Source organism: Cyrtonyx montezumae, unplaced genomic scaffold (genome assembly GCF_038088225.1).
Source record: "Cyrtonyx montezumae isolate F1298 unplaced genomic scaffold, pur_monq_1.0 scaffold_2, whole genome shotgun sequence".
NCBI classification, from domain to species: domain Eukaryota; kingdom Metazoa; phylum Chordata; class Aves; order Galliformes; family Odontophoridae; genus Cyrtonyx; species Cyrtonyx montezumae.
In genome coordinates, this window is record NW_027071936.1 from 44,783,795 (window position 1) to 44,803,069 (window position 19,275).

Sequence of the window (19,275 nt, forward strand, 5' to 3'; positions counted from 1 at the left end):
ATTTGGCTGGTTTCCTCAGCGAGGGTGTGTGCTTTGGATGACGCTTTGAATGCTGCCCAAGGGTAATTACTATGTACCTCCTATTGGGTTTGATGCTTGCGTGACCTATCAGTTAGACCACCTCCTCTTTAGATGATTGCATTATTCAGTTGAATATAGCCTCGAATTATTAATTTTGGGATGAATCATAACAGCTTTGGAGGCAGCTCTCTTGGTGACCTTCCCATGTGATCAAAGGCTGGTTAAAATAGCACATCATCATTTCTTCTGAGTGAGCTCAGCCACTCTTAAATCAATTTCATGCTTTCCCCTCTTTTGTTAAAACTATTTTTTTTCCTAAATGTCAGGATCAAAAATTCATCAGAATGGGACCAAATTCTGTGGTGTAAAGTTGCTGGACTTTTTTTAACCATTTTAAGCAGTAGTTAACCCTAGTGATTATAGTTCAATATTTTTCTGCAGAGAGTACGATTTTAGAAAACAGACTTTTATTTTCTGTGTTTTTTCTTTTTTTCTTAAAAACAAAAAACAGGCATGAGATTAATATCTAAGTTTTTTCTTTAAAGGAAAGTAGGCGGGGTCAGGCTGTATTGTTTTACCTAACTTCACAGCAGAGCTAGGAGTGCCACTGGGGTGCTTACAGGCACGGCTGATGAAAGAGGGTTTCCATTTTCACGTGAATATAAGCAGTGAACCAGATATGATTCTTTCAACCTGTAAGTAAACTGGCCCACGTTTTTCTCTAAGTATTGTTTTGTGCAGCAGCTGTGTACATAGCAATTGAGCTACTTAATTGTTGCCATGAGAATACCAAATAGCTTTCTCTTGTGCAGCTTGGTTGCAGATTGAGTGATCTGTATTTGGACTGCTTTTCTTAACTTTGAAAATTACTGCACAAATATGAATCCATTATATGATGGATTTAGCAAAGCATCCATCTTTTCTGATGGAAAGGGATGGAAATGTGGAGATAATTCCAATTTGCTGTCTTTAGAGGTATGTAGAAATTGGATATGGATAAAAAATTTGGTAGAACTGGAGACAGCTTTCCTCCGGTGTAGAATTTACACATAAAAAAATACAGAAAACCTAAGGTTTGCATTTGAAAAGCTGAAAGCTTGTCTTTTGAAGTATTTGTAGTGGCAAACTGTATTTTCTACCAGATTAACTGTCAAAGTTGATTAGGAGGCATGTTGTGTGTTATGGTAAAGGCTTAGAAATGGAGAAAGGCTTAGAAAGGCTTAGAAATCCTAGAAATGGACTGCAGCACTTTCAAAATCAGTAGTGCTTTGAGACACAGTGAATCAGAAAAGGGATCAAAGTGAATCAGATCAAGAGACCTACAAAAATAATAAAATGCTGATTATAAGAACGCATTTCTAACCTGTTGTTGCTTCCTTTATTCTAATCCTTTGATCCTTCCCAAAGGCAATGAAATTAAGGTCTAACTGAAGATAGGGGGAAGATTATACAAGTGAATGGTGTGTGAATTGGCCACAAACACCATTTTATCAACCCAGTGTGTTCTGCTGGTTGTTCTAGGACATTTTTTAGGAAAACTACTGGCAGCAATTGACCACTTCAAAAGAATTCCATCTTTTCACTGTGTCTTTTCTCTTTGGTTTTATGTTTTTCTGCTTTGTATTTGTCTGGTGTGCGTCAACACCTCATTCCTAGGATTTCTGCTTCTTCCACATGACTTTCTTGCCACTGTATCTTCTCTTCTTGAAACTAGGCGTGCTGAAATATTTGATTTGGGGTGTCATAGTCCTATAGGTTATCATAGCTCAGTGCTAGTTTTGGGATTCGTACTTGTTAATCTGTCGTCAGGAAAATGTGACACTTCAAAAACCTATTTCTAGGAAGAAAAAGATACAAGCAATGAAATAGGTTGCATTTTTGTTATCACGTTAAAGTATTTGTAGAATTGGCTGAGACTACAAACTTTTATCAGAAATTAGAAAAAGGAAATTCTCCACACAACTAAAGAAGTATTGGTGAATCCTAGAGTCAGCAGCCTGAATTCTCATCTAATTTGAGTTGAGCTTACGTTTTGAGTTCTCCACTCTGATTTGTTAGAGATCCTAACTTCCTAAGTATCAAAGCCATATGTATTTTTGTAGCTTATGTTTTGACAGAGCTCAATGGAATGTGGGCTGGAAGGTCTAGTGGGGCTGTGTGTGCTGGAGAATTGTTTTCTTTCTGAAGTGCAGCTTTCACTGATACCATCACGGCCTTATTTTTAAATAATGAATTCTTGATTGTGATCAGGGGATCAAGGCCTGCTCATGTGTATGTGACCAACAGTCTTTGAATTCAGTGTTCTGCTTAAGAAAAGATACTTGATTCAAAACAGGGAAATCAGAGTTACTCAATTGATTTCTGCGATGTGGGTTAGGGAATAGCAGAATAGAGATTCAAGAAGAAATGCTGAAATCTTGGAAGTTTTAAGAATTCTTTTCCTTTTTCTTACTTGCATTTTTTTTTCTTGTATTGAAATGCAGAGTGGTGTCTACTTTGTTTTAATTTTTAATTTTGATTTGAGGCTTCTGAGTAGAAGAAGGTAAAGACAAAAGGAAGAGCCTCAGTCGTGGGAGGGTGTGTGCAGACGTGAAACTCTCAGGCAGGAAGTTCAGGTTTCCTGTAGCTGAGCAGAGAGCATCACTGGGGCACCTGGAGGAGGCCCTACACGTAGAGATCTGCTTGTGTTGCAGCAAAGATATAGATGTTAGTCACTTTAATCAAATTGTTCAGTGTCTCAGAGCTTTCACCATTTGCAGTGTTGGCCAAATCTGTCAAAAAAGAGGTTGGTGTAGAACAGGCTTTTCTGGGCTATAGCTATGATTTAAGTCTTGACTTCCAGCTTTGGTTATATGTTGTCATCTTTAAAATCTTACTAGAATATCAATTTCACGTTACAGTGAAACTCTGTGGTAATTCTAGTTATTTCTAATATGATTTTATAAGATTGGCAAATCTTCTAATGAGAAATGATGTATTTAATCAGACTACATGGTGTCATCAGAAGAAATAGACAAGTTTTCAAATGTCCTATTTCTTTTTGCACCTCACTTGAATAGATAAACAATTATAATTCTTATGCTGCTTTTTCAGTTTTTTTTTTTAGGAGCAGAGAAGTAATATAAACAAAACAAATATTTCCCAGCTGACTTTTTAAAAAGGATTGTTCATTCCAAGCTTGATCTCACTGAAGACACTAGTAAACTACTGCTCAACAATGCTAGACTGTGTTCAGACAGAATTGAGCTGCTGCAGCTTTAAGCAGCTGAAGGATAGCATAATACACTAAACTGTGCAGCAAATAAATTGCATTACCCTTAAGTTTTTGTCCTGGTTTCTTTAAAGAAAATTGTCAGTGTCATCTGGCTTGGTTATTTTGCATAACTGTTAGTGGAATCTTTCACCAAATGGTTGATTGTCTTCTGATTAGTGTAGGTTGGCTACCTTCCCACACAACAGGTTCTTCACAGGATATAATTCTAAGTCTAACGGAAATGCCACGTCACTTTCATGACAAATACTCTAACCAAATCACATGAAATAGTCTCTTCTACATCCAGCTGGAACTACTTTTGTTCTTACCCTTCTTACATCTGTCATTTTCTCCTTTTTCTTTTATTACTACAAGATTTGCTGACTCATACACCTTTATAAAGAAAGTAATTGCATTTTCATTATGTAGGTTACTAAATGTTTTGAATGGTAGAATGTCTGCTGTCAGCACACTTTGAACTGTTGATAAATGACACTGGCAAACAGTCTCACAGGATGACAGAAGGAACAACCTGTTTATTCTAAGACAGATTATTGGGATCAACAAGCTGAAAATTCTATGAGGAGGGACAAATACAGATGTGGTGTGATTGCACAGTAATGCATCATGTAAATGGTCATAGAATCATTTAGGTTGGAGAAGACTGTAGAGATCACCAAGTCTTTACTTGGTTCTTATCCAGCAAGATAAAGAAACAAAATATTAAGGCCTTGGGAACCTTAATTCAAATATCATTCTGAGACCTGTTTTTCTACCATAATCTGTCTGAGCCTGTGCGAAGCTGGGACAGAGCAGATGTCAACCTTTTACTTAATGATTTCAAGTATTCTTAATGACTCCTAATCTATTTTAAATTAGCTGAAATTATAGTGTATTATCCTTATTCCTCATAAAAGATATGCCATACTGACAGTTCTGTAAATATATGATGTAAGGATGTTTCCGTTGTATTTATCTCAGGATTATCAACTACCTAGCACGTAAGTGAAATGCACGTATTTTGTTAGCATATTAAACCATATTATAGGAATGGCTGGAACAGAATCATGGAAATCAGTGTTGATTCAAAGAATAAAGTATAGTGTGTGTCCTTTAAGTGAGTCTCAAAATAAGAAAAATCTTGTAATGCAAATGCTAGTCTGCATTTGGCTCAAGTGATCTAGAAATTCTGAGACTGCTGAAGGGGATCATATCTCTATCTCTTATCTGTAATGATGATCCCACCTCCTCCTTTTGCAGTGGTGAGTGCTTGCACAAGGCAGTGTGATCACTACAGATCAGTACATGTCTCCCTGGTGGTCTTTTTTCTGATTTAAGGAGCAGAATTAACTCACCACATCACCTCATAATTGGAAGAGATTTTATTGATGTTAGTGGACACATAGCTGAGATGGGAGGAAAGCTCAGCTCTCTTTGGTAGATAGAAATTCAACTTGAATGTTTTACTAGGTATCTCACAGCAAGAAAGTACTAATAATAGAGCTGAGTAGTTGTTTGTTTTGTAAATTTTGTAAACAAGCAATCACTGCATACATGGCTAATGTTCTTGTTTACAGATCACACGATCCAGTCTGTTTTCTGCTGCTGCTGTGCAGTGCAAAAACGGTACGTGAAATGCTTCAGCTTTTCAGCAATTGAGATGGTCAAAATGTCTACGCATAAAGTCCATCTATTTTAAAAAAACTAAACATTTAGAAATCCATCTATCTGCAGCAGAAATGCTAACTATGCAGAAGTTTAATGAAGCTCTTCCCTGAACATCCCTAATATAAGAGAAGGTATACATTTCCATAAATGTTTTCAGGTGAATATTTATATAAGTGTATTCACAAAAATACTTATTTTTCAAAATCAGAGCAATAAGAACAAAGATAAATGTGGACCCTGATACTAACCTGGAGACTCAGTACTCGGCCTCTCAATCAGAGGATTCCTATACACCTACTTGGAAGTGTAGGGTAAGTAACATTTTGGCAGATGAAAAAAATTGAGATGATGTGACATCCAGTGACTTTACAGCCCTTGAACACTAGGTTGCTTTGTTGCATAAGTCTTTAAAAATTTAAAATATCCTAAGATTCATACTGATGGAAATACAAGATTATAGTGAGGTTCCCAAGCTTGCTGACATGGACAAGGGTAGTTTGTTCTCAAACTTTTGGGTTTGGGTGAGGGAGGTGGGAAAGGGAGGGGACTGTCTTTCAGCGTAGGTGCAATTTCACCATCTCAGAATTATAGGAGTAGGAATGGATCTTGAGAGTCCACTGAGTCCAACTCCTCTACTAAATTCAACAGTATTTCGCACAGATAGGTGTCTAGATGAGTCTCGAATATCTGTGTAGAAAGAGACTTCACAACCACTCTGGGTAACCTATTCCAGTATTTTGTCACCCTTACTGTAAGATTTTCTGCCTATTTTTATGGAACTTCCTGTTTTCAAGTTTTAGGCTATTACTCTTTGCCCTATCACTACACAATACTGAGAAGAGCCTGGCCTCATCCATTTGCTTCCCATCTTCCTGAAGATATTTATAAACATTAATCAGATTCCCCCCCTCAGTCTTCTTTTCCCCAGACTGAACAGATCCAGATTACTCAGTCTCTTCTCATGCTGGAGATGCTCCAGGCCCTTTATCAGCTTTGTGGTCTTCTGCTGGACTCTGTCTAGAAGATCCCTGTCATTTTTGAACTGGGGAACCCAGAACTGGACACAGTAGTCTAAATGTGGCCTCATCAGGAGAGAGTAGAGGGTGAGGATCACTTCCCGTCACCTGCTGGCCACACTCTTTTTAATGCACCTCAGAATACTGTTGGCCTTCTTGGCCACAAGGGCACACTGCTGGCTTATGGCAAACCTGTTCACCCAGGTCCTTCTCTGCAGAGCTCCTCTCCAGCAGTTCATCCCCTAGCCTGTACTGCTGCACGTATCTACCTTGCTCAGCTTTACATGAAAAGTCCACCTCACTTTTGCTAGATCTAAATTGAATTACTTTGAGTTGTCAGAGCATAACTGAAGACAGAACTAAAACCTAACCTGGTGCACAAGAAGAAGGCTACGTTCCATCTCACTTGCTAAGAATGCTTCTAATGCTCTCTATGTTAGTGGCAATTTATCTGAAGAATTGTTTTCAGTGCTGCTCTGTTAATTTACACTGTTTTGTCCTGGCAATCATTCTATGAATGAACCCTCCAAAGAATAGAGGGAAGATTAGGTAGATGGCTGTCTTTTATCTACTTCACTTTCTATTTTAACTTCAGTTTTGATACCAAACTATACAGTTGTGAGTCATTCTGTTTTACAAATAATAGTTTTACAAGGTTATTGTGCTTTATGGTGGGAATTTATGACCACAATTAGTACCTTTAGTTACTGCGATGCTAAAGAAGTGGAGGGAATTATACAATAAACAGCTTGGAGAAAAGATTAACTGTGGAAGATACTTTCTTTTTCATTAGCGTAAGAAGAAATTGCATATAAAGAACAAGCCATTACCTCCTCTACCTGCTGAAGCTTTAGAAGACTACACAAAAAACCTCAAAGTTATTGCATTGTATGACTTTTTTGCTAGAGGACCCTCTGATTTACCACTCAAGCAATCAGAAGAATACATCATCCTTGAACAATATGATCCCCACTGGTGGAGGGCAAGAGATCAGTATGGGTAAGAGACTAGACATCTAATTTTAAACCCTCTTCCTACACACAAATAAAAAACCAACCCTTTGCAGGATTGTCCTACAACTCTGTAAGCATACAGAATTCAGTACATGTAACTTTAATGGAGGTTTGAAGGTATAGAACTATGTACGAGGGACATGAGTTAATTGAGAAGAGTTTGGACAGTGTCTCGCACTCCAGAAATGGGGTGACATCTCTTCTCTGCTGGGAATACTGATAAGTTATAGGCTTAGTAACTTCCAAAGCAATGTAAGTACATCTGGGGGCCATGTGAACCACTGGGCTCTGAGCCATGTGGAAATCCAGCTTTTTATGCTTGAAGTGCATTACCATACATTGTATATGTGTAAAGATTTCATAAAGACCACAGAGACTAGAAAGACATTTAAGCGAAACAAAGCCCTAATCCAAGGTTCTTGAACATCTTAGAGAACTGGATTCTTACTGCATTTATATTTTTTTCACGTTGTTCTTTATGTACAATTTCTTCAGTGTATTCTGTAATCTGATATGGAGAATGATTACATCTTATGTAATAATTCTTTTTCATTCAGATCCCTTCTTTAAATGCATTTAAAAACTTTTTTTTTTCAAGTCAGATTTACAGTCAGTCCATGCTTTCCACTTCTTCATACTGAAGGTTTATTACAGGGTTAGAAGTAAAACTAATGGTTTCTGTTCAGGAAGAAATGTGTTTTTTTTTTTTAGTTTTGTTTTGATTTCACTTGAAAACTTTTCTTAACATGCTGTTCTTGGCACTCTAGTAAGTACCCATAATTTCAGTAGCTATCCATGGTCTGGGTTAGAAACATCTTGCCTCAGATGAAAGGAGTTTTACTCTTATTTGATTCTCATGTTGGGATTCAGAATCTAAAGATGTAGCCAATAACAAATAACTTTTGTCATTCAATAAAATATATGTATTTTAATCCTGGTAATATTCTACATCTTACTATTATGTTGTCATCAATATGTTGTTTCAGGAATGAAGGTCTAATTCCCAGCAACTATGTTACTGAGAATACAAAAAGTAATTTAGAAACATATGAGTAAGTATTCTTGAAGATGATGACTGTACTTTGTTTTCTAAAAATTGAGTGGTAAGTTTCAGTTCTTGATCTTTCAGCTTTTACTAGAAGACTGATAGTGAACAGGTATTTTTCATTATTGAAACCTCTTCTTTTTTGTTATAAAACATCACCCTTAGAATGTATTAAACATTTTTATTATTGTCTATCTGCTTGGACTGTATAATGTGATGATGACAGTAAGCTGATATATGCAGTTGATAAAGAAGATGGAAGGGATGCCATCCAGAGGGACCTTGATATGCTCAAAAGTTATGCCCCTGCAAACCTAATGAGGTTCAACAAAGTAAAATGCAAGTTTCCACCTCACCTGGGTTGAGATAAGCCCAGGGTACATATACAAACTGGGAGAGAAGCCCTGCTGAGAAGTACTTAGGGGTTGTAATTGATGAAAATCTTAACGCTGAGCCAGCATTGTGTGCTTGCAGCCCAGAAGGCCAATGTTGTCCAGGGTTCCATCAGAAGAGATGTGGCCAGCAGAGTGAGGGAGGTGGATTGTCCCCCTCTACTCTGCCCTCATGAGGCCCCACCTGGAGTACTGTATGCAAGTCTGGTGCCCCCAGTACAGGAAGGGTGTGGAACTTTTGAAGAGGAATCAGAGGAGGGCCACAAAGATGGTTCAAGGGCTAGAGCACCTCTCCTGTGAAGATAGGCTGCTGAAGGAGCTGGGCTTATTCAGTCTGGAAAAGAGAAGGCTATGGGGAAACCTCATTGTGGCCTTCCAGTATTTAAAGGAAGTTTATAAACAGGAGGGAAATCAACTTTTTACACAGGTAGATAGTGATAATGACAAGGGGAAATGGTTTTAAACTAAAGGAAGGAAGATTTATATTAGATGTCAGGGGAAAGTTCTTTACTGAGAAAGTAGTGAGGTGCTGGAACAGGTTGCCTGGAGAGATGGTGGATGCCCCATCCTTGGAGGTGTTTAATTCTGGGTTGAATGAGACCATAAGCAATCTGATCTAGTACTTGATCTAGCAGTTGGCAACCCTGCCTATGGCAGGGGATTGGAGCATGATGATCTTTGAGGTCCCTTCCAACCCAAGGCATTCTATGATTCTGTGATTCTATGAATGTGAAGACAGTATAATGAGTACTTTTACTGCATAAATCATAGTGACAGAATCTGGATACATCCTATTCCTGTGGGCTCACTACATGGTATCTCTTTATTCTAATCTTTTCCTGTTGTGAATATCTAGTTGATTATCTAGAATCTAGTTTCGATTTTATCAGTCTGGTTTCCTGGTGAGAAAAGTAAAATATATAATAACTCCAATGAAGAGAGGGCTGAAGCAGGAAGCTTCACTGTAGATTTCATCAAAATTTGAAGTAACTGTTCTGTTTTTTCTTTATTTCACATTTGATCATAGTGAATCATGTTCAATGGGAAAGGTATTTGTCATATTTACAGAGGTCTAATGAAGTCGTTCCAAATTAAGATAATGCTTGATAGCAACAGTGGTTAGTTTTATTCATGTTTTAACACTGGAGATAGAGGAGCTATTAAGACTAACCCTTATTTCTGTAAAGCAGAGCAGACATTACTTTGTACTGGCTGAAGTTACAGTATGACATTTCCTTTTTGTAGGTGGTACTGCAAGAACATCAACAGAAGCCAGGCAGAACTGCTCTTGCGACAGAAGGTAAGTCAGCCTACATGTGGAGTGAACAATACCTACAAAGGATTATCAGTAGGGGCATCAAGAGAGTTTCAACAGCCAAATCCAACTCTGTTTGACATCCAGAAAAAGAGGGTGCTTTTAAACAGACATCCCAAAATTTTACATTGTAAGCCCAGCAAATTCTACTAAGTTCCATAGTAACATGAATTACTTGGAGCTTACTGTCCTTGTCTTTGGTATGAAACACTGAAGACTGAAATCCTCGTATCATGTTAGTGAGGTGGCAGAGCTTAACAAAACCCCTGCACCTTCCTTGCATTCAGAGCTAACAATTCATTCTGTGTTCTGCTGTCTATTTGTTATGGGCATTTGGGAGTCATCTAGCTTGTGTAAAATTCATTAGGCTCAAGGACTAACAGGGGGCTTGGACATGATAGATCAGAGAAGAGCACCTCAGAAGACATTGTTTTACAGCAAATTTCTAGTGATCTGTATAGTCTGAATTTTTAATAAGGTAATTTTCACTACTTCACACAGAAGAGTGTAGCTCATCTAAAATATTTAACTCTGGCACTCAATATATTCCTTTGGTTAATTTTGCTCTGCTTTGTTCCTGGTTATCAATTCCTGTTCACTGCTGCTTTATCACCTTCCCAAGTAGCTATAGGTATACCACAGAACTTAGTAATCAGCTGCAAGTGCTATTTCAGGAAACTTTTATTCAAGAAAATAACAGCCTGAATTTCTTTTCAGTCCAAAGAAGGCTCATTTGTTGTCAGAGATTCAAGCCAACAAGGAATCCTTACGCTGTCTGTGTATTCACAGTCTAAAGGGTGAGTTGCTCTGAATAGTTATGGTTGAACTGAAAATGTGAAGGAAGAGCTTCCTTAAACCTCCTTGGTATGAGGGGCGTGCTGGATATGTGGTACACAGGAGCAATGAAACAGGGGTACTGCTCATGCAGCATTGCATCAAATTGCAGCCCATATACTGAAATTGGTGGTGCTGGGCACTTGGGGATCAGGGTACCAGTGTCCTTCTAAGATAAGATCAATTGCATTCACAGAAATCATGAAGTACTCTGCTCTGAGGACTACTCATCCCAATAATGTGGCACAAGCAATAAGACCTTACAATCTTATTTTGCTTGTTTTTACACCAAGTGCTTTCACTGCCATACCAGTGAAATGTAGTTAGGTTTGCAGTTTCAAACATTTTTACTGACAATCATAATCTTTTGTTGATTTCAGAAGTCACTGTGGAGACATTCGACATTATCAAATTAAGAAAAACCACTTGAAACAGTATTATGTAGCAGAAAAATATCTCTTCTCCTCTATTCCTGAGCTCATTCAATATCATCAACACAATGCTGCAGGTAATGGAAGTAGGCTGATTAAGGGTTTACTACTGATGCTCTGAAAATCATCAAAACTTTGAGAAATTGGATGTTACTCTTGAACTAATCATTTCCTTCCAAAAAAATACATGAATTTTTCTATTGCTAATAAGTATATACTGTGATCCTTTCTGATGAAGTTGTAGCTGCAGTGTGCATATATCGTGGGGGGAAGTGAAAATACCAAACTCATATACGTGAATGAATTAATTTCACAAAACTAGAAACCTCATGTATTTACCTGCTCTGTATTCCGTTGGTTCATATTTGACTGAACGTGACTTGTGTGAAATTTGATCATAGTTCTTTCATTGTGTACAACTCGGTGATGTGCACACACACACAGTCTGAGAAAAGCAGGAAATGTGCATCAACAGGCAGTGTTTGCAGATTTTGGCACACATGGCAAACAGAAGGCAGATCTGGGAGGCACAAGGACTCTCTAACACTGACTCACTGCCTACCGGAGTTAGCCACCCCTAGTTGGCTCATGGCAGCCTCCTATAATTTCTAGCATTCAAAATACCGTTCATTCTTGGTACTGCCTGCCACTTCAGTATAGATTAAAATGTTTTTACCATGAGTGAGTAGAGACAGAAGTATTTGTGAGAACAAGAATGATGTACTGTACTTAATAATGGAGACAACAGAATATTGGTGCTTTGTTTCCTGCAGGTCTTATCACTCGTCTCCGACATCCAGTCAGATCAATTGAATGTCCTTCACCAGGATTTAGTTATGGTAACTCCTTTATCTTGTTCTGATGGAATCTAGGTATCTGCCTGGGGAAGAGTTGACATCACATTCATACAGCTAATGACTGTGTCAGTGAAATTTCTGATGCCTCATGAGGCGTCAGAGCCAAACAAAAGGCCTGACTTGATTCTTTCAGTTTAGTGAGTGTGGTGCTTCTTTCACAACCATTAATGCCTTTCTGGACTTCCATGAGCAGCCCAGAGACTCACATACATTCACTAGATTTGCAAAAGCTTTTTGTATTTAAATGCCTAGGTAAACAATATTGTTTACAGGGAAAACCTGTTTTGTCAATTATGGAAGTTTTTGAAATAAGAACGAAATCGTGCACAGTGTTAGAGAACAAGTAGTAAATGCTGGTGCTGATGAACAGTTGTAATACTTTTCTATGTACATTAACTGCAGGTAGGCTTGTCTCCTAGACTATTGTAACATGCAGCGTTGCTTTTATAGAGGAGTGGGAATTAAACCCCTCAGAACTGACGTTTATGAAAGAGCTTGGGCGTGGGCAATTTGGAATTGTTCATCTGGGTAAATGGAAAGCAACCATCAAGGTTGCCATCAAAAAAATCAATGAAGGTGCGATGTCTGAAGATGACTTCATGGAGGAAGCCAAATTGATGATGTAAGTACAAAAGTTATTCTAGTTCACAGTTGACACTGAAATGACCAAGAAACATATAACCTAAGTCCATTTAAAACAAATGAAACCAGTGTGATGGGAACAGTGGATGTGCAGGATCAAAACACTGGTGTAATGGTTGCTACATCTGTTACCAGGGCCTTTCTTTAGAACATGTTCTGCTTTGCACTTGAAACTTAGTAGGCAGTAGATGTGCTGACAGTTACTCCTATGTCCGTTCTTTCATGCAACTCAGAGCCTCTAGGAGCACAGGCAGAGCTAACTGAACCTAACTAAAGTTTCTGAGAAGCCATGTTGCCATTCCTGCTATTTTTGCGAATTAGGGAATTATCCAGACCAGGTGTTGGCGCGATCCGTAGAAAGAGGTAAAAACAGGTGAAGAATCCTTGCAGCAGCACATATCCCCTGTCTGAAAGCCAGACAAAACAAGACCTTTCCATTTCATATTTCCAAATCAAGGCTTACATTCACTTGCTGTATATAACTGGTGTACTATCACAATTTTATGAAGAAAGCCTTTTGGAGGAAATTCTTTGTGGAAATGTGTTAGAACAACTGCAGGGCCAGTTGAACAGAATAATGTTTATCAAATACTGAAAGTATTCCTCAATTATCATGAGAATGCGAGGTCTAGTAACCTTTTGAGTTAGACTTGATGATCCTAACAAGTCCCTTTCAACTTGGGATATTCTTTTGTTCTATGATTCTACCTACCGGGGACAAATGATCTTCTGATTGAAATGCAATTTTAAACAATGTTACACAGGAAACTATCCCACCCAAAGCTGGTGCAGCTGTATGGGGTGTGCACACACCAGAAGCCTCTCTACGTGGTGACTGAATTCCTGGAGAATGGCTGCCTGCTCAACTACCTGCGGCAGCGACGGGGCAAGCTCAGCAAAGGCATGCTGCTAGGCATGTGCCTGGATGTGTGTGAAGGGATGGAGTATCTGGAGAGAAATAACTTTATTCACCGTGATTTGGTAAGTACAATGGGTTTTCTGAGGTTCTCAGTGAATACTGATGATATAGGACATGCCATTGAATGTTTGTTAACTTCCAGGAAAATACCTGCTTGGATAACTAGGCTCCGCATCTGAAAAGTTCTTTTCCTGTGCAAGGATACTTAAAATTATTGCAGCTCATGATACAAGCATTCATGCAGGTGTATGCTATGTACGTACAATCCCAAAGCTGTGAAAGGCGTTCACCAACACGGAACCAGAAACTACTTTTTTCTTTTCTTTTTGAGCAGGGCACACATCTCCTTTTAGAATATAAAATGCATGAGCTTGAAACTACATTAATCTATTGTATTCTTCTTAGAAAATGCTTTAGCCCAGATTTCAGATTTGTTTTTCTCATTTTTCCCAGGCTGCAAGGAACTGTTTAGTCAGTGCTGAACACACTGTAAAAGTATCTGACTTTGGCATGGCAAGGTAGGAGATATAAGCTCAGTGTGTGCTCTGTTCTGTATCAATTGGAATGAGGTCCATGGCTGCCCTCAGCACTTGCTTGCTGGTGTGGGGAATTGCACTGTACACAATTTGTGCAATTCTGGTAAAATTGATAACACTGCTGTTCAGCTGTGGTACTGTGGACTAAGTGTCATATTGTCCTCTTGCCGAGTGTAAGACAGGTGAACAGAGTATCTGGTGAATGTCAGCAGCATTTTATGGATAGAGCAACCCAGTGTGCCCTGGGATGCCAGAAGCCCAGTGAAATGAGTGCCCCAAATTTCCTGAGCTTGGCGAGCCCAGAAAGTCCCTGTGAACAGAGGCAGGTGTTGGCACTGACCTTTGGAGCCTCTGCAGCAGCTTAGGTGAGGAAGGAGGACATGTGGGCAGGAAATGTGACATGTGCTTCTTAGCAGGGAAGTGGTTTTTCTGCTTAACAAGGAGACCAGCCACACATGAAGAGAGAGTGCAAACACAGGCCAGAGAAAGAAAGCTCTGTCTGCTGTGGAGAGAAAATGCAAGCACTCCCTAGTTAGCCAGAGCTCACAGTTCTGACCAATTTAGGACTGTTATTCTGCGTGTTCTTTATCCAATAACCTCTTATCTTTCTGTGCCTGCCCCAGAAACAAAAAAGGGATGCAGAGAGGCAATTTCTCATGGCCTCGAGTTACACCAGGGGAGGTTTAGGTTGGATGTCAGGAAAAACTTTACAGGGAGGGTTGTTAAGCACTGGAATAGGCTCCCCAGGGAGATGGCTGAGTCATCATCCCTGAATGTGTTTAAAATCCATTTGGATGTGGTGCTCAGAGACATGATTTAGCAGTGGGTTTGTTAGAGTTAGGGTAGCGTGTTTAGCTTGCTGGTGGACTTGATGATCTTGAAGGTCTTTTCCAACCTGACTGATTTTATGATTCTCTAAATGCAACATCCTTTGAAAGGTGCCTTAAAAGATACTCATGCATTATGCCTTCAGTTACATGAGCTGTGTAATGCATACCTGTTATCTTCTCAAGAGAATTACTACAGTGACAACACTTACAGAGCTTGTCTGGATATGGGGCTCAGCCTTTTAAAATTTTACTGTATAAATGCCCTTACTGGGCACATAATTTCATAGAATCATTAAGGTTGGAAAAGATATTAAGTCCATCTTATCTAACTGTCAACCCATCGCTGTATGCCCACTAAGCCACATCCCTTAGTGTTCCATCTACACATTTCTTGCACACCTCCACATGGTGACACCCACATCCCTGGGCAGCTTGTTACCATACCTCATCACCCTTTTGGAGAGGGTTTGGTTTTTTTTTCCTTATATCCAACCTGAACCTTCCTGGGCACAAATCAAGGCCATTTAACAAGAGAGGTAAAAGTAATTATAATATACATTGCTGCTGTTTTTAATGCCTGCAGCACAAGGACCTTTCCTAGGGGGTGACAACAGCAGCCATCCTGTGAGCTCGCAAACAGCACTAAATCATTTTAAGCACTGAATCCTTTTATTATGACATACCTCTCACAAGCAATCACATCACTCGTTTAAACTGAAATCCCTTTTACTGCTTATATTCCAGTGTGGGTGTCTGTGTGCATTCTATATTAGTGATATAATTTTTTTACGAATGGGCACAGTATTTTTATGGAATTATAAACCACCTGTGCAAAATGCTGTCAGAACTGCTTGCACTTTCACTCTCGCTAAAATATATGGTACTTGCCAATGTTCTTTAGATATGTCATTGATGACGAATACGTCAGCTCTTCAGGTGCCAAGTTTCCAGTCAAGTGGTCATCTCCTGAAGTCTTTCATTTCAAGAAGTACAGCAGTAAATCTGATGTATGGTCTTTTGGTGAGTAGGTTGGGTTAATGTGTGGCACGCTGTTTCTTAAAAACTACTGATAATATTGAGGAAAGCACAATTTTTTACTGTTTCCTATCTTAATCTTTAGTCTATCTAGTTTTTCAAATCTTGTCTATGTAGGAAGATTGTGATTTTTAAAATTGTTTTTTAATCTTAAATTTTCTTTTTCCACAGACACATGTTCATATGCTTATTAATCTCATTTTCATGGACTATCACATTAACTGACTTCAACAGAAGCAGAATTGCATCAGTTCAAATTATTTTTATTCACCTAGGATTGCCCATACTTTTTGTGCATTATTCAATATGTAGATAAGAATGGGGCTTGTAGTAATGTTAGACAACCTGTTTGTTTGCCGTTCTTGTTTTGTTCTAAATATTTTGATTCATTTCTAGGTGTACTTATGTGGGAAGTTTTCACAGAAGGCAAAATGCCTTTTGAAAGCAAATCAAATTATGAAGTTGTCCATGAGATTTCTGCTGGTAACAGACTTTATCGACCACATTTGGCATCACACACTGTGTACAAAGTCATGTACAGCTGCTGGCATGAGGTTTGTTGTTCTTTCTTTCTTGTAATATACTTCATTTGCAATGTGGATCTGAAGGCTATCCTCAAAAACTGGAGCAATAAACCCTTGCTTCACGGAATCCTTGGTAATTTTCACTGTGCTTTCACAAACCACAGCTAGTTTTCAAGCCTCTGTTTCTTTTGACTGTTGCATTCAATAAATACCAAGCATGTAATCTACACGATAAGTTTACAGCATTCTTGGTTTTAAATACATACCTTGTGCTTCCTCTCATAGTATACAAAGGAGGTGAATTTTTAATTTTGCATAAAAGTTTCCTTCTGAAAGTACTTTTTCATTCTATCTGTCACACTGATGTGCAGAACAGGATAAACTTGATCTCATCCTGTATCAACAAAATAAAGGAGTAATATGAATAATAATTTTAAGTGGTAGCTTTGATGTTCTTGTAACCACCTTCTATTAATTTAATTTAAATTTATCCTGTTTTTTTTTTCCAGAAGCCTGAAGGACGTCCTACTTTTGCAGAGTTGGTAGAAACCCTCAGAGATATAACGGAGATGGGATAAAATGTGGGTTTTACACAGGTGTATTTACTGAAGTGTCAGCATTGAATCTGCCAGTGTAGCTTACACAGAAATGCTCAGCCTGTTAGAACAGTCTCTACTTAAGCTATGGTAGCAGTATCCCACATATTGAAGCTGTTTGGACTTGGCCTAATTTGGGAAAGATACCTGAGGAGGCTGGATTTGTACTCTCAGGCCTTTGCTTCCATGAAAAATCTTCTGCCTGGAAAGAAGTAATCAAGCTTACTCACCATATAAGCTCTATTATTTATTTATTTTTGTCAGAGCTACCCTAATTCCTGTAACAATATGGCAAGAAATGATTTGTTACTTAATATGGTTCATGCACAGGGAAATAGTGATTAGCAGCAGCAGAAGTGGTGGGAGAACCTGTGAAAAAGCTCCAGAGAATCCATGTTGAATGGCAGGACCTTTTGCACTGCAAAGTACCAAAGGAATGGTGCAGTTTCAGAGAGAACTCAGCCACTGGGACAGCACACAGATGTCTGCCCAGACACTGCACTGCATGTTGCTGGGGATCCAGGCATGCAGAGGGGGTGGTGGCAGCAGCTGTCCTTTGGTGGTTCCTGATCCACATCTGAACACCTGGAAGGGATCAGCACTCATGAAGAATTTTAATCCTGCTCATAGGTAAAGACTAATTTTGAGTGAAACAGGGAGAACAAGTAAAGATTATTTTATTCAAACATCTCCCTGAAATTTTCATTGTCTTTCACTCCTTGATTACTGCAGCATACTCAAATGCCCACACTTCTCTTAGTCTTCCTCCTGCAAGTGTCCAGAATGGTGAATGGACAAGAAAGCTGGAAGATGGCCATAAAACGGAGTGTTTTGTGTTATTTTAGCTCAGTGTCTGTGGGACCTGACATGCACCAGTATCTGTAACTGTACCTGTTAGCTTATTGTTCACTTCTAACTCTTAATAACTTTTAACTCTCAATACAAATGTATTACAGAAAAAGCAGGTGAATTTGGTGATTTTTCAGTACAAAAAAAACCCCAAAAACAAATAGTAGTTTAAAAATGATTGCACTGTGAATTATTAATAGGTTCAATTCCATATCAGACCTCCTACTGCATACAGACCTATACAATACCATAATGTGCTTTGAGCTCACCACAGGTTTGCCTTTATTAGAGAAATACAATGCTTTAGAGCTGATGATGCTCTACAAGAAGTTCAAACTGTACCTGCAATACAAATGCACTCAGGGTCTTTGAATAATATATGAGGAATCCTTTCCTATAGCTCTTGTAAAACTGGTTTTGCTGCATGTATTACTGCAAGTTAATATGTAATACTACAGTACTATGCAATAAAAAAGGGCTCTGGTAAGTTTATGTACTTGAAGCAGTGAAGCACCTTGCTTGTTTGCATTGTTTGTTATCCCACGGTGAATATGCATCCATCTTTGACAGACATTGGTCTCGAAGAGTAAATCCTTCAGCTTTAGAATATCACCTTTCTGGAGGGTGGACAAATTGTGAGTGGGCTGATGTCAGCAGTCTGACACGGATGAATTTAATAGCTGATATCACAAGGCTGACAGTAAATAAATTAAAAAGTGCTATCATGTGCTTCAGAGTCAGTGGAATTAGTGTTTAATCAGTAAGAAGAATGGTCTGGCAGGACGAAGGTCGGGTGTGTGCAGCATGTTTACTTACTCAAGCAGCTACACCCACATATAAAAGATCAGCAGACTGCCTTAGGTCCTTGTGGTGGCTCCTCGTGTACCTCAGTACCCAGACATGTTGAAACAGAAGAAAGGAGAGATGTGAACAGTGAGAACTGCCTATGCCATTGATAAGAGGCATATGTATCTGCTAGCTATTTATTATAAAAAAACCTTTGAGTATTTCAAAAGAGGTTCATAGAAAATAAGATATCTGAGGAGGTTATGGGGCTGCTTGGTCTGGAAAAGAGAAGGCTGTGGGGGGGGGGGAGACTTCATGGTTCTCTACAACTACTGAAAGGCAGGTTGCAGTGAGAAGAATGCCATTTTCTTTTTCTCAGGTGTCGAGTGATAGGATGTGAGGTAATGGCCTCAAGCTGTGCCAGGGGAGGGGAGGTCTAGAGGGGTTATCAGGAAGTATTTAATAATGGGGAGGGTGGTTAGACATTGGAATGGCCTGCCTAGGGAAGTGGTGGAGTCTCTGTACTTAGAGGTACGAAAGAGATGTGTGGATGTGGCACTAGGGAGTGTGGTTTGTACTGGTAGGTGAGTGGTTGAATGTGTTATTCTCAGGGGACTTTCCAAACTGAAGGTTCTACAAAAAGAGCAGTAAAGATCGGAAGGAAGCACAGTGACACCCCCATACAGGGGCTTTCTGGTGAAAGGTTGTTAAGA

General features: G+C 39.0%; 1 protein-coding gene across 1 annotated transcript; it reads left to right on the top strand.

The window, feature by feature from the left end:
• Window positions 1-632: 632 nt before the first annotated feature.
• Window positions 633-17,156, top strand: TXK (TXK tyrosine kinase). Its single transcript, XM_065737056.1, has 15 exons — window positions 633-716; window positions 4,852-4,900; window positions 5,151-5,253; window positions 6,752-6,957; window positions 7,958-8,023; window positions 9,654-9,708; window positions 10,441-10,520; window positions 10,938-11,065; window positions 11,762-11,827; window positions 12,296-12,467; window positions 13,252-13,468; window positions 13,860-13,924; window positions 15,674-15,792; window positions 16,204-16,361; window positions 16,841-17,156. The coding sequence occupies exons 1-15, from the start codon at window positions 653-655 to the stop codon at window positions 16,907-16,909; spliced, it is 1,617 nt and encodes a 538-aa protein (XP_065593128.1). The 5' UTR covers window positions 633-652; the 3' UTR covers window positions 16,910-17,156.
• The last annotated feature ends 2,119 nt before the right edge of the window (window positions 17,157-19,275 follow it).